The sequence below is a fragment of the Chrysemys picta genome, chromosome 17 (genome assembly GCF_011386835.1).
Source record: "Chrysemys picta bellii isolate R12L10 chromosome 17, ASM1138683v2, whole genome shotgun sequence".
In the NCBI taxonomy this organism is placed as follows: domain Eukaryota; kingdom Metazoa; phylum Chordata; order Testudines; family Emydidae; genus Chrysemys; species Chrysemys picta.
The window spans coordinates 20,001,660-20,015,946 of NC_088807.1; the positions used below are offsets into that span (position 1 = coordinate 20,001,660).

General features: G+C 60.6%; 1 protein-coding gene across 1 annotated transcript; it reads right to left on the reverse strand.

The window, feature by feature from the left end:
- Nucleotides 1-3,799: 3,799 nt before the first annotated feature.
- On the reverse strand, nt 3,800-14,074 carry LOC135976430 (leukocyte immunoglobulin-like receptor subfamily B member 3). The gene is made up of 5 exons (XM_065571894.1): nt 13,649-14,074; nt 12,198-12,482; nt 11,159-11,443; nt 5,596-5,886; nt 3,800-3,945 (listed from the first exon to the last, which is right to left on the reverse strand). The coding sequence occupies exons 1-5, from the start codon at nt 13,845-13,847 to the stop codon at nt 3,800-3,802; spliced, it is 1,206 nt and encodes a 401-aa protein (XP_065427966.1). The 5' UTR covers nt 13,848-14,074.
- Between the last annotated feature and the right edge of the window lie 213 nt (nt 14,075-14,287).

A 14,287-nucleotide genomic window follows, 5' to 3' on the forward strand; every position in this document is an offset into this window, starting at 1 on the left:
TAATCAAACTTAAAGAGCTCAGAGGACTCCCCTCTAGCCTTAGGTTCAAAGTATAGCAAACAAAGATAAACACTCTAGCAAAAAGTACATTTACAAGTTGAGAAAACAAAGATAAAACTAACACGCCTTGCCTGGCTGTTTGCTTACAAGTTTTAAATATGAGAGACTTGTTCAGAAAGATTTGGAGAACCTGGACTGATGTCTGGTCCCTCTTAGTCCCAAGAGCGAACAACCACCAAAACAAAGAGCACAAACAAAAGCCTTCCCCCCACCAAGATTTGAAAGTATCTTGTCCCCTTATTGGTCCTTTGGGTCAGATGCCAGCCAGGTTACCTGAGCTTCTTAACCCTTTACAGGGAAAAGGATTTTGGAGTCTCTGGCCAGGAGGGATTTTATAGTATTGTACATAGGAGGGCTGTTACCCTTCCCTTTATAGTTATGACATGAGCATTACCTCATCGCAGTCCCAAACTGACCAAAGGAACAGGGGTGACTCACTCGAGAGGCCAACAGATCCTTTGTTGCTGCCTAGGCCAGTGTCCTTTGGTCCTGTGAGGTGAGGTTGGGGGGAGGAATAGCTCAGTGGTTTGAGCATTGGCCTCTTAAACCCAGGGTTGTGAGCTCAATCCTTGAGAGGGCCACTTAGGGGTCTGGGGCAAAAATCAGTACTTGGTCCTGCTAGTGAAGGCAGCAGGCTGAACTCAATGACTTTTCAGGGTCCTTTCCAGTTCTATGGGTTTGTCCCATACAAGAAAACCCCCCACTTCATCACACATGCCCTGATGAGGTGTGAATTGTCCCTCTGTTCTTGGAGAGTTTTGCCTGGGCTTGTTTTAAACCAGGAGGACACATTTGCAGCCTCATAACTATATACATGAAATTACAACCTATAACATCACTGTAACAACAATGCTCGGTGCATGATGAGCCTTCTGAAGACACCTGAGATGACACTTTGCATTGGATCCCACACAATCATATTATGAGGATGAACATGGGGGTGCAAGGTGTTTACCCCTGAGGTACAGAGTGTCACAGGCAGGGACTAGCAGGCTCAGGGGGGCTTTTTAAGCAGGAGTTAAGGGAAACTGAGGCAACAGGGAGACGGCCGGTGTCTGAGCGCCCAGGAACAGGCAGACATGGATCAGTCGCGTCTCTCCAGGCCAATCTGTGGGTCTGGAGGCTGCAAGGGCCAGGATCTTGGGGTGGGGAGCATCTCGTGCAGAGGCCAGGATGGGGGAGTTGAGGGGACTCTTACTCCACACACCACTGAACGGCAACAAAGCCTTGTTCAATGGAAAATAGTCCCCCACCCCCTGCAGGGGGGATTCAGAATTGCCCCACTCTGTGTCCTAGCCCCTGCACTGCTCCCAGCAAGTGATAATTCCTATGTTGCCCCAGGGACCCTTGCGGGGAAGTCCCAAGGAGGGGATTAGCTGTGGGGCTCTCCCTTCTGCAGCTTTGCCCAGAGTCAGGCCATGAACCCTGGCATCCTGCCCAAATGATGCCCTTCCCCAGAGGGGCCGCATTCCAGTGCTGGCTGATGGGTCACTGTATAACCAGTGCCCACCACAGATGTGGCCGCATCCCAGCGCTGGGCGATAGGTCCCTGTATAACCAGCCCCGCACCCCACCCCATCTCCCCCAGGAGTTACACACATTCCTGGCACGGGCACAGGGGGGCTGTGGGGTACCCAGGTTGGGCTGGTTTGTGGTTCTGTGTTTACTGCAAATCTAAAGATTAACAGGAAGCAAAATAACATAAACAGCCACTTCGGTGTGTCCCCTTCCCGGTGCTGAGCCTCCTATACCAGCCCCTACATGTGGGTCTAGGCAGGGCAGGGGAACAGCTGCTCGATGGGATGGGGATGCAGTGGGGGGAGGGCAGCATCCCCCCTAAATCTTCCCTGGAAGCAGAGTTCTCGGGGCTGGCGTTGCAGGGGGGTGAGTCTGTTGCCCCCTGGAGGCCGATGCCCCATGGCTACGGGGGGCTCTCACTGTGGGGCCCCCGGCTCACGTTGATCATGGCGTACACGCTGGGCTGGGCGGGCTCAGGGGCAGGGGCCAGGCCCCCCCGCTTGGCCTGCAGCGCCCGGCCGTCCAGCTCGGCGTAGGTGAGTCCGTTGGCGCCGGGGTAGGGCTCCTGGGGCTGGGAGGGGAGAGAGTCACTGGGGTGTGTGTGAATCCACCACACCCCAACACACACAGAGCACAGGGTACATACACACACACACATACAAACACACACACACCTGCAATCCCAGCTGGTGATCCCATAAGTCCCTCCCAGCAACCTGACCCCCACCACAAACTACTGAGTGTGCCAGATAAGGTGAGTGGGGCACATGTGGGTCAGGGTTGGGGGTCAGGCCCCATAGGGGAACAGGGGACACTTACCAAGGTCTGCGGCTCTTTCCCTTCATCGATGGAGGCGTCTGCAGAACAGAGACACCCGCTGAGCTGCACCCCCGGCCGGCCCAGAGCAGAACCCCACACCCAGCTCTGACCCCTCCATCCAGCTATGGGTCTCAGAGCCCAGCACAGCCACCCCGCCACTCCCCTTCCCTTCAGCATGGGCCAGGGTCATTAGCCCCATGTTACAGAGACAAAAACTGAAGCACAAGATGTCTGGGGAGTTACAGCGGGGGCGGTAGGCTGGGAATCCGAACGCCTGTGTCCTCACCCTGGCTCGGGAGGAGAGGGGGGTCTAGACTAGTGGTTAGAGCAGGGGGCTGGGAGCCAGGAGTGGGTGGGGAACTAGAGTGGGAAGGGAGGGTGGCCCCAGGGAGCTCCTGGGAGTCCAACACTCTCAGCTGATACTGGCTACCTCTGGGACCCTCTCCTTAGTCCCGCCCAGCAGCAGCTATAAATCAGACCCCGCCCCCTATGGGTGGAGCCCCCACAAGCCCCTCCCCTCCCCAGGGGTCCTGCCCACCCTGGTACCCCCCTGGGTGTGTTACTCACAGGTGGGGTCTTCCTGAGCCGGTGCCTTTAATGCCACCATAGGGCTGGTGCTAAAAGAGAAAATTCCCTTGTAAATGTCATATCCCCCCACCCGTGGGAAGATTCCTCAACACACCCAGAGAGCATCCCATCCTGCCTCACACTGAACCCAGTTCCCTAAACCCCCCTTTCCCCAACCACCAGACCCCACCCCGCTCTAACCACTAGACCCCACTCTCCTCCCCAAACTGGGGACAGAACCCAGGAGCACTGTGACCCCGGCAGGTTGATTCGGAGCGGGGAGGAGCTGGGTTCCTACCTGCTTGGTCTCGGTGCGGCTCCTTTTCCTGCAGAGGGACACAAACCAAAATCCCCCATGAGCCGATCGGTATCCGCTGGTACCAGAACCCGGCCACTCACCCCCCACAGGGCAGCAGGGATGGGGGTGCCTGGGGGGTCCCCTCTGCTGTTGGTGCTGAACCTGGATCCCTGCTGGGGTGCGATGGACCAGCAGGGGGCAGCGCAACACCAGAGCATGCTCCAGGGGCTAGGGGCAGATTAACTCAGGGGGCTTTTCCTGTCCCCAATCCTCCCTCGTTAGTGACTTGTTATAACGAACCTGGTCTACAGCTTGGCTCCCCTGGCACCTGAGAGGCACGGTACCGGTGGCTCTTTATACAGGGACCCCTCGCCCAGGGCTGAGATGCCACCACCTCTGGGGTGGGTGTGACAGCTGTGTGTACAGGGATTACTGCTGAGCCTTCACCCCCCGCCCCCCCGTCCTTGGCTTTCCTGGCACAGTCCCCCATCCAAGCCGTGACCCCATCCTGCCCTGCTTAGCGGCAGGTTTAACTCCTCAATCGCTGGGGGGGCACTTACTGGCTCGGATTTTTCTGAAGCAGACGAAGGCCACAAGGAGTAGGAGGAGGATAGCAGCTACCACACTCACCCCGACGATGATGGGGCTGGTCAGACCCGGAGGTGCCAGTGATTCCGATCCGCCTGGGAAACAGCAGAGCCGTGAGTGCCGGGAGCCGCTGGTCTGTTCCCCCCCAGCCCCTCCCACCCCAGGCGGTGCCCAAGGGGCTTGGGCGCCGCAGGGCGCAGGCAGCAGAAAATTCTATGGGGAGGATTTGGGGGCCCCAGGGTATCAAGTGGGGTCAGAGCCAGCAAGATTTGGGGGATTTATAGCGCTAGGGGGCACTGGACTGCAGGGGGCAGGGGGCTCAGCAGGGGGCATTTGCCCCATCGGTCAGGTGCTAGGGGGCGCTGTCTGATCCATCCTGGCCGTCATTTCAACCCCTTCCTCATGGCCACACTGGCTCAGGCCAACGGGCCCATCAAGCCCGGTATCCCGCCTCCCATGCTGGCTCTTCCTGGCTCCTTCACGGGGAGCTCCAACGCACCGCCCCCACACCCATGGCCACTGATGGGCCCCGCTGCCCCCAGAGGAAGCCTCCGGCTGCCCCGTTAGCGGTGGGTTCGTGTCTGAGCGGGAGGCTTCGGTCCCCTCACAAATCTGTTGGCGGCGGTGGGGGAGAGTCACTGCCCCTGTGAACAGCCTCCATCCCTCCCCCTGGGCAACCACTGGGGGAAGCTGCCCCATAATCTGTGACTCAATAGATTCCCCCCCAGCCCGGTACCTGACCCCGTGCTGCCCGGGCGGGAGGGAGCCGGCGCCGCTCCAGGCTGGGTTGGGTCGGTTCCCCCTGTGGGAATAGAACCAGCATCTGTCAGGGTGGGGGGAGGGGCTGAAACACTGACTCAGAGATCGCCCCCCACCCTCCACGACCACTGGTAGATCAGACACAGGTCCTATGGCCCTGGCCAAGTGGGGGGCCCCACAGCTCTGGCTACCGGGCGAGCAGGATGGGAGAAGCCCCAGCACCCCGACCCTGGTCCCCGCAGGAGCATGTCGGGGGGGGTAGGGAAAGCCTTAGCAACGGGACCTCCACTGCAGCCCCAGGATGGCCTCAGGGCTGGGGGACTCTCGCTCCCCGCTGTGCCCCAGGGCTGAGGCATGGGGACAGAGCTTCTCCGGTCTTGGGGACGCAGTGGGGGGGGCCATAAAGTAGCAAATGGGTTGCAAGGCTGCAGTGGGGGGACAGAATGGGGCAGGACCATGGGTGGAATAGGGGCGGGTTCCCGGGGAAGGGGCAAAGGGGTGGGGCCGTGGGTGGGGTTGCAGGCTGAGGAGGCGGGACAGGAGAGGGACGGCAGGTGGGAGGGGTGGGGAAGGGTCCCCCTTTCTCTGGCTCAGGGCCCCAGGAAACCTTGTTTCACCTCTGCCCGTGACTCAGCATCGATCGTTACTGTCAGTCCCGGGGAGGGGGGTTTGTGGCTGAGGACGGTGCCGGCTGGGCAGCCCCTGGGCCCTGACTCCTCTGTGAGTCCCCAGAGCGGGGGATCATCCCCTTGGAAAGACCCCTGCTCTGCAGCTCCCCCTAGGTGCAGGATCCCCCCTTCCTTGGCCCTGAACCTCCAGGAGCTGCTGCTCCCCCCTGGCTGGGGAACCCCCCAGTGACATGGTCCCCGCTCCCTGTCCAGGCGAGTCCTAGGGCTCTGGGCAGAGCCTGGATCTGAGCATCCCTTCTGGGTGCTGACCTTCTGAGGGTCCGGCTGGGAGCGGGGACGTGGAGCCGGGCCCCTCACCTGCTACCACCAGCTGCACGGGGTCGCTGGGCTGTGAGGAGACGAAGGGCTCTGATGGGTGCCGGTAGCTGCAGCTGTAGCTCCCTCCGTGCTGCCGGCCCACGGTGGGGATACGGAACTCGGCCCCGTCCCCAACAGGGTCCATGTGTCGCGGCGGGTTCAGGTCTCCAGCCTTGTGCAGGAAGAACCTCACGTCCCGGCGCTGCCCCTGACACCGGATGGTGACGTCTGACCCTGGGGTGATGACCCCAGTGGGGCTCAGAGAGATGGAGGGTCTGGATAAGCTGCGATCTGCGCACAGGAGACAGACTGTGAGAGCCAGACCCGAGCACCCACCCAGCCCCGTCCTCCAGCTGCAGAAGAGAAGAGTGAGGGGGGATTTGATAGCAGCCTTCAACAACTGGAAGGTGGGTTCCAAAGAGGATGGAGCTCGGCTGTTCTCAGTGGTGGCAGATGACAGAACAAGGAGCAATGGTCTCAAGTTGCAATGCGGGAGTTTCAGTTTGGATATTAGGAAACACTATGTCACTAGGAGGGTGGTGAAGCACTGGAATGGGCTCCCTAGGTAGGTGGTGCAATCTCCATCCCTAGAGGTTTATAAGGCCCTGTCACGGAGAATTGGGGGACTCAGGGCCCTGCACCCCCGGCTTCCTGCGATTCACCATGATTCTCAGCCAGCCAGTAAAGCAGAAGGTTTATTTGGATGACAGGAATGCAGTCCAAGACAGGTCTTGCAGGCACAGACAACAGGGCCCCCCTCAGTTAGGTCCAGCTTGGGGTCCCAGGGCATCCCAGCCCCCCTCAGTTTGGGGGGGTCAGAGCCATCTCTGCCTCCCAGCCATCTCTCCAGCCCGCTTCCCACACTCTGCCTTCAGCGACCCCTCCCACGGCCTTTGTTCAGTTTCCCGGGCCAAGGTGTCACCTGGCCTCCAACCCCTTCCTGGGTTCTCATGTTACATGCTCAGGTATGTTCCTTCGGGCAGACTCCCATCCCCCAATGCAGACTATCCTACCACACTCCCCTGTCAGCATTCACACACCACAGTAAGAACAGTCCCAGTTCGTCACATCTCTCCCCCCTTCGAGACCGAACTGAGCAGGGTCACTTTAGCCAGTGACCCGGGTAAGTTCGAACCTATCCCCGTTCCCATGGATGCCCCTGCATCCCTCCCATTCCTTGGTGAGAATTACACCAGGCCCCTCCAGTTTCACGCCCCCCCTTAGGTCGGGGGTGCTTGATGGCACTCGCAGTTCGCATGTGGGAAGGTTTATCCGGCCTGTGCCCTTTTCCCACCCCCATACCTCTGGGGTTCCAACTGGGCTGTGGTCTTCTCCCAGCGCTCCAGTCTGGAGGTCTGTGCTTTGGGCTCTCTTGGTTTAGAGCCGCCCTTTTAACCTTGGCCACCCTCCGGAAAGGATCCTTTATGCTGGGTGTGACTGAGCAGGGAGCAGGGCAGATTTGACCTGGGAATGTTGCAGGGGGATTGCAGTGAGGAGGGGGGACTTCCCTTGAAGGAAGCTACCTGAGCTGTAACTTGAGCCAGGAACGGGGGTGGGGAGAATTAACACCTTCTGCCCGGGAGACTGAACAAAGGAGAGGGCAGCGGGAGGAGTTGGGAGTGTAGTTTCGGTTTGGGCTGGGTGGTGCAACGCAGGGAACCCCAAGCTGGGGTCTAAGCTCCCTGAACCTCCCAGAGGGACCTAATTGAGGGGGTCTGGTCGTACCTACACGCTCTGCTTGAGACTGTGTTCCTGTCCTTAAATAAACCTTCTGCTTTACTGGCTGGTTGAGAGTCGCAGTGAATCTCGGGAAGAGGGGTGCAGGGCCCTAACTCCCCCACACTCCGCAACACTGGGCAAGGGTCCTAAAGCTGTTTTCCCCTTGTCCCAGGCCTTCCTCCCGCTCTGACAGGGGTCACAGGATCCGCAGTACTGTCGGACAGTAACAAAGACCCCAGGCCAGTAAAAGCTCCGTAGCAGCCTCTGCTGGGTACGCCAGGTTCCCTGGTGCCCTGAGAGGGGAATGTCATGGGCCCGGTACAGCAGCTGGCGGCGATACTTCTGGGGTACCACCAGCTGCCTCCTGATCCCCCCTGACTCCATTTTCCCTGGGGGAGCCCATTCTCGGTACAGGAACCCCTTCTCCCACAGGAACCTTTTCCGGCCACCTCGTCCCATGGTCTGTACCGCATTGAGGTCGGCCAGGTCCCTTATCTTCCGCAAGGAGGGATCTCTCTGCAACTCGGCCTGGAACTCAGCAGCTGGGACAGGGATGGCCACCTGCTCTTTCTCGCCCGCTGGGTCTGAAGCTGCAGCCTCCCTGAGCCGTGTCCCTGGGCGTTCCCTCCCCACCAGGTTAGGGTCCTGCTCCTCAGGCAAGGCACCCCCCCCAAGGCCAGGGCGCAGTGCCCCTCGCCGGCTCTGACTGCGGGTCACAACCAGTGCCCTTTGGGGGTTGCTTGGCCAGTTCTCCAGGTCCCCCCCCATCAATACCTCAGTGGGCAAATACGGGTGTACCCCCACATCCTTGGGGCCCTCCTTGGCCCCCCACTTCAGGTGTACCCTTGCCACGGGCACTTTGACTGGTGTTCCGCCCACCCCCGTCAGGGTCAGGTAGGTGTTGGGCACTACCTGATCTGGGGCCACCACCTCGGGCCGGGCCAGCGTCACCTCTGCGCCCATATCCCAGTATCCATTGACCTTCCTCCCATCCACCTCCAGGGGAACAAGGTACTCTCTCCGGAGGGACAGCCCCGCGCCTACCGTATAAACCAGAAACCCTGAGTCTGGAGCATCCAGCCCCCTAGAGGAGCTGGCCTGGAGCTCTCCTCCCTCCTTAGCAGGTGGTACTCTGCCAGCCCCCCTTCCCTGGGAATGCTGCCTCTCGCCGGGCTGGGTCTCTACCCAGTTAACCCTCTGTGGGTTCGGTCTGCTCAGTCTGTCCCTGAGCCTGGGGCACTGGGCCCGTATGTGGCCTTTTTGGCCACAGTGGTAGCAGCCCATGTCCCATGGGTCCCCTTGAGTGGGTCGGATGGTCCTGACGCCGGATGTTTCCCTCTGATGGGGTTTTTCTGTATTTTCCCACGGGGAGGTCCCATGGTGACTTTCTCTTTGCGTTGTGGTGGGACTGTTCCTTTGGGACTCCTCCCTTTTATCTCCTGACCGGCTCTTTACAAACTCATCGGCCAGCCGGCCTGCATGCCGCGGGTTCTCTGGTTTTCTGTCCACCAACCACAGCCTCAGGTCGGATGGGCACCGCTCATACCGTTGCTCCAGTACCAGCAGTTTGACCAGCTCTCTCAGTTTTAGCTCTTTCTCCCATTCCAGCCAATTCCGCTCCACGGATGCCGAACGTCGCCGGGAAGATCCTCTGCTGGCCGGGGGGGTCACGGCGCCCTCGGTATTTGCTGGGCTCCTCCCCACCCTTCCCCTAGGCATAGGAAGGAGGGGTCTCGGGAAGCCCTCAGCAGCCGTCTGACCACTCCCAGCTGGGACAGACACTGGTGCCTGCGCTGCATTTGCCAGGCTGCTTCCCTGAGACACAGGGATCAGTTCATTCGCGCGATCTTCCGCCTCCAGCCGGGCAATGAGCTGTTCCTTGGTGAGCCTCCCAATGCGCAGCCCCCTCTGCTTGCACAGCTCCACCAGGTCGCTCTTAAGCCGCTTGGCATACATCTTCCTGCTGGCCACTCACCGGCCTGTGTGCTCACAGCTCCCCACAGTTCGCAGGGGGACCCCTAGTGTGCCAGCCCTTCTCGAGGTCACCACCTCTCTGCCAGGGTCGAGCTGCAGACTCCTCCGCCCCTGGGACCACTCGCCGCGATCCCCCCGGGGGATCCTGTTACTGCAAAAGTCCTTCTCGCTGGTCACACACTCCCAGGGATAATAACCGTCTCTCTCTCACTCTTCAGCACGCCTGGTCCCCGTCAATCCCCCTTCGTTTTACTGCTCCCCAGTCACTTACTGCAGGAAGCACCGTCCACGGGGTGCAGTAGATCCCGCCGCTGCCACCAGTTGTCACGGAGTATTGGGGAACTCAGGGCCCTGCACCCCCGGCTTCCTGCAATTCACCATGACTCTCAGCCAGCCAGTAAAGCAGAAGGTTTATTTGGATGACAGGAATACAGTCCAAGACAGGTCTTGCAGGCACAGACAGCAGGGCCCCCCTCAGTTAGGTCCAGCTTGGGCTCCCAGGGCATCCCAGCCCCCTTCAGTTTGGGGGGGTCAGAGCCATCTCTGCCTCCCAGCCATCTCTCCAGCCCGCTTCCCACACTCTGCCTTCAGCGACCCCTCCCACGGCCTTTGTTCAGTTTCCCGGGCCAAGGTGTCACCTGGCCTCCAACCCCTTCCTGGGTTCTCATGTTGCATGCTCAGGTATGTTCCTTCGGGCAGACTCCCATCCCCCAATGCAGACTATCCTTGCCACACTCCCCTGTCAGCATTCACACACCACAGTAAGAACAGTCCCAGTTCGTCACAGGCCCGGCTTGACAAAGCCCTGGCTGGGATGGTTTAGTTGGGGTTGATCCTGGTTTGAGCAGGGGGTTGGACTAGAACCCCCTGAGGTCCCTTCCAACCCTGATATTCTATGATTCCCCGTACACGGGCAGATCCAGGGGCCTCCTGGCAGAGATTCTCTCCCAGATCCCAGAGTCCCCCTGACCCAGAATCCGGCCCTGCGAGCTGGGGTCCTCATATGCCATGTGTGGCCCCTGCCTCATTCACTGCATCCGGGCCCCCCGAGCACAGAGCGACTGATGGGCTGTTCTCTGGCACCCAGCACCACAGGGCATGAGCCTCACAAAGGAAGTGAGTCAGTCCCCCAGGAGTCAGTTTTGCCCCATTGTGCGGGGGGGGGGGGGGGGGAAACTGAGGCACCCACAGATACACTTTACTTAGTGCAATCCCAGGGGCAGGGACAGTTTCTTCTTCATTCTATGTTTAGGCAGCGCCTGGCACAAAGGGGACCCTACATGTTCCCACAACACAAGGGATCCAGCACTATTGAGGCCAGTGTTTGCAGAGGTCTCCACTAACTGTGGACATCTCAGTTTGTGGGCACTTGGCCTGAGATTCCTCAAGATTGAGGCCCCCACACAAAGAAGGACACTATTGGACATGGCAATGTGGTCCCATCACACAGATTCTGTGTCTGTGCCAGGAGCTGGGCCAGATCTCCTGGGTCCCAGCCCAGCGCTGTGTCCACCAAGCCACTGCTTCTCCTGCAGCCCCTGCCTCATTCAGCCCCAAGCAGGGCACTGCCTGGGGTGGGGCCTGGAGAACAGAGGGGATGGGATCACGGGATTAAATAGTGACTCACGGTTCCTACGCACAAGGGGCAGCGTTAAAGTAGCCTCCCTGCCCCGAACCTCCAGGGGCTGCTGCTTCCCCTGGGCTGGGGAACCCCCAGTGACTCCGTCCCTGCTCCCCGGCTGGGCGTCCCCTCTGCTGGGTCAGGGCTCAGGGCAGAGCCTGGCTCTGAGCGTCCCATTGGCACCGAGCCCCTGTGAGGGTCTGGCTGGGGGTGGGGCTGGAAATGGGGACGCCAAGCTGGGCCCCTCACCTCTCACCACCAGCTCCACGGGGTCGCTGGGGTACGACACGGCGAACGGCTCCGATCTGCTGTGATAGGAGCAGCTGTAGCTCCCGCCGTGCTCCCGGCTCACGTAGCTGATGGGAAACACAGCCTCAAACCCGTCCGAATCCACAGTTTGGAAATGGCGTCGCTCTTTATTCAGCACGAACCGCACGCCCCGGTGCTGCCCCCGACACCGGATGGTCACGGCTCCCCACAGGGAGACCCCCCCGCTGGGTCTCAGAGAAATGCTGGGTTTTGGGTAGCTGAGCTCTGCAGTGGGAAGCAGACAGGCCATGAGACGCAGGCCCCGTCACTCAGTCCTGGGGTCCATCCTCACCACGCGGCCTCAGTGGTGGGTCAGACCCAGTGGCCATGGAGACGGGCTCCTGGATGCCTTTCCACAGGGGCCAGAATTTCCTCTGAGCCCTGGGCTAACAGCATGAGACACGGAGCAACCCCAGCCCCTGGGGGCCCAGAGCTCTGCTCCCTAGCGGGTGACAGGCCAGTCCAGTCTCCAGGGTCCATTCACTCCTTGGCTTCTCTACTGGGAGGGCTGGGAGCCAGGACTCCTGGTTTCTCTCCCTGGGGCTCTAGGAGGGAAGTGGGGTCTAGTGGGGAGAGCAGGGAGGATGGGGGACGGGACTCCTGGGTTCTCTGTGCAGCACCACCACTGACTTGTAGGGGACTGAGCAAGTCTCTACTATATACTGAGGTTTATAACCTTTAGCTCCGCCCATCACCCCCTAACTGATGTGTTGCCTGGGAAAGGCCCCCCCTGCTCTGCAACTCCCCCTGGGGGCAGGGATCCCCCCTTCCTCTGCCCCAAATCTCCAGTGGCTGCTTCTCCCCCCTGGCTGGGGAACCCCCCAGTGACTCCGTCCCCACTGCCCGGCCAGGTGTCCCCTCTGCTGGACCCAGGGATCAGGGCAGAGCCTGGCTCTGAGTGTCCCATCGGTGCAGACACCCCCTGTGGGTCTGGCTGGGTGTGGGGCTGGGAGCCGGGACGCTGAGCCAGGCCCCTCACCTGCTACAATGATCTCGACGGGGTCGCTGCGATATGACCAGCGACTCTGATCCGTTATGGAGCGATAGTCGCAGGTGTAGCTGCCTCCATCTTCCCGGCTGACATTGCGGATGGGAAATTCAGCCATGGTCCAATCAGGCACCGTCCGCACCTGCTGGTTCGGGTGTCCAGCTTTATGCAGAAAGAACTTCGTGCCCGGGTAAAAACCCTCACAGCGGATGGTGACGTTTCCCCCGAGCGCCACCACCCTGCTGGGGCTCACCCAGATGGTGGGTTTGGGGTATCCTCGCCCTGCTTTCAACAAGAGACAGGAGTTAAACAGGGGAGACACAGCCCCCCGCCTTCCCCCACCCCAATTCAGTCCATCCATCATTCGGCCTCTCTAGGAGTCTGTCCCCTACCAGGGTTGGCACTGGCTGTGCATGGGGCTTGGGGGCAGGGGGTTCACCCAGACATAGCTCAGGACCCAGCTCCATGAGAGATCACCTGCCCCCTCCCAGCCCCACCAGAGGCCAGCCAGGGAGCCTGACCAGTGGGCCCTCTGCAGCTCTGCCCCCCACCCTGTGGTTGGAAACAGTCTGTGACTGGCGGGAGTCACACAAGACCCACCTTTCCCCAGGCCTTGGGAACGGGGGGGCTGTGAGTGCAGGGGAGGGAGCTGTTGGGGGTGGTTCTGGGGTAGGGGCGGATCTGGGGGGTTCTCTACATGGCTGCACTGACCGGGAATGTTTCAGTTACCCTGGAGCCCTGACCACCGGGCGAGCAGGACAGGAGAAGGCCCAGAACCCCGACCCTGGTCCTCACAGAAGCACCATAGTGGGGACAGGGGAAACCTTAGTACAGGACCTCCGCGGCAGCCCCAGGACGGGAGCACTTTCGCTACCTGCTGTGGCTACAGGACTGGGGGACTCTCACTCCCCACTGCACCCCGGGGCCAGGGCTGGGGGACAGAGCTTCTAGGTCTCAGGGACACAGTGGGGGCTGCGAGGCAGAAAGTAGAAAATGGGTTGCGGGGCTGCAATGGGGGGATGGAATGGGGCAGATATGTGGGTGGAACAGGGGAGGGGCCCCAGAGAAGGGGCAGAAAGGGGTGGGGCCATGGGAGGGGACACAGGCTGAGGAGGCAGAACAGGAGAGTGACGGGATGGGCAGCCCCTGGGCCCTGACTCCTTTGAGTGCCCCCAGAGCAGGGGCAGCCGGGGGAGCGTCCCCTGGAAAAGCCCCCCTGCTCTGCAGCTCCCCCTTGAGGCAGGGATCCCCCCTCCCTCAGCCCTTAACCTCCAGGAGTTGCTGCTTCCTCCTGGCTGGGAAGCCCCCTAGTGACACTGTCCCCGCTCCCTGTCCAGGCCAGTCCTAGGGCTCTGGGCAGAACCTGACTCCGAGCATCCCATTAGGGTGCCGAAGTTTTGAGGGTCCAGCTGGGAGCGGGTACTTGGAGCCGGGCACCTCACCTGCTACCACCAGCTCCACGGGGTCGCTGGGCTGTGAGGAGATGAAGGGCTCTGATTGGGGCCGGTAGCTGCAGCTGTAGCTCCCTCCGTGCTGCCGGCCCACGGTGGAGATGCGGAACTCGGCCCTGTCCCCGTCCCCAGCAGGGTCCATGTGTTGCTGCGGGTTCAGGTCTCCAGTCTTGTGCAGGAAAAAACTCATGTCCCGGCGCTGCCCCTGACACTGGATGGTGATGTCTGCCCCTAGCGGGGTGACCCCAGTGGGGCTCAGAGAGATGGAGGGTCTGGGTAAGTTGGGATCTGCGCACAGGAGACAGGCTGTGAGAACCAGACCTGGGCACTCACCCAGCCCCGTCCTCCAGCTGCAGAAGAGAAGAGTGAGGGGGGATTTGATAGCAGCCTTCAACTCCCTGAAGGGGGGTTCCGAAGAGGATGGAGCTCGGCTGTTCTCAGGGGTGGCAGATGACAGAATAGGGAGCAGTGGTCTCAAGTTGCAATGACGGAGGTCTAGGTTGCATATTAGGAAGCACTGTTTCACTAGGAGGGTGGTGAAGCACTGGAATGGGTTCCCTAGGGAGGTGGTGGAATCTCCATCCTTAGAGGTTTTTAAGGCCCGGCTTGTCAAAGCCCCGGCTGGGATGA

Bases quoted from the DNA above. Each gene is read 5' to 3' on its own strand.
- LOC135976430 (XM_065571894.1), bottom strand. From the start codon at position 13,847: ATGAGTTTTTTCCTGCACAAGACTGGAGACCTGAACCCGCAGCAACAC. The intron at 5,887-11,158 runs GTGAGGGGCCCA...TCCTGTGCGCAG, and splicing joins CGTGGAGCTGGTGGTGAGAG to ATCGCAGCTTATCCAGACCC. The intron at 3,946-5,595 runs GTGAGGGGCCCG...GCTGTTTCCCAG, and splicing joins CGTGCAGCTGGTGGTAGCAG to GCGGATCGGAATCACTGGCA.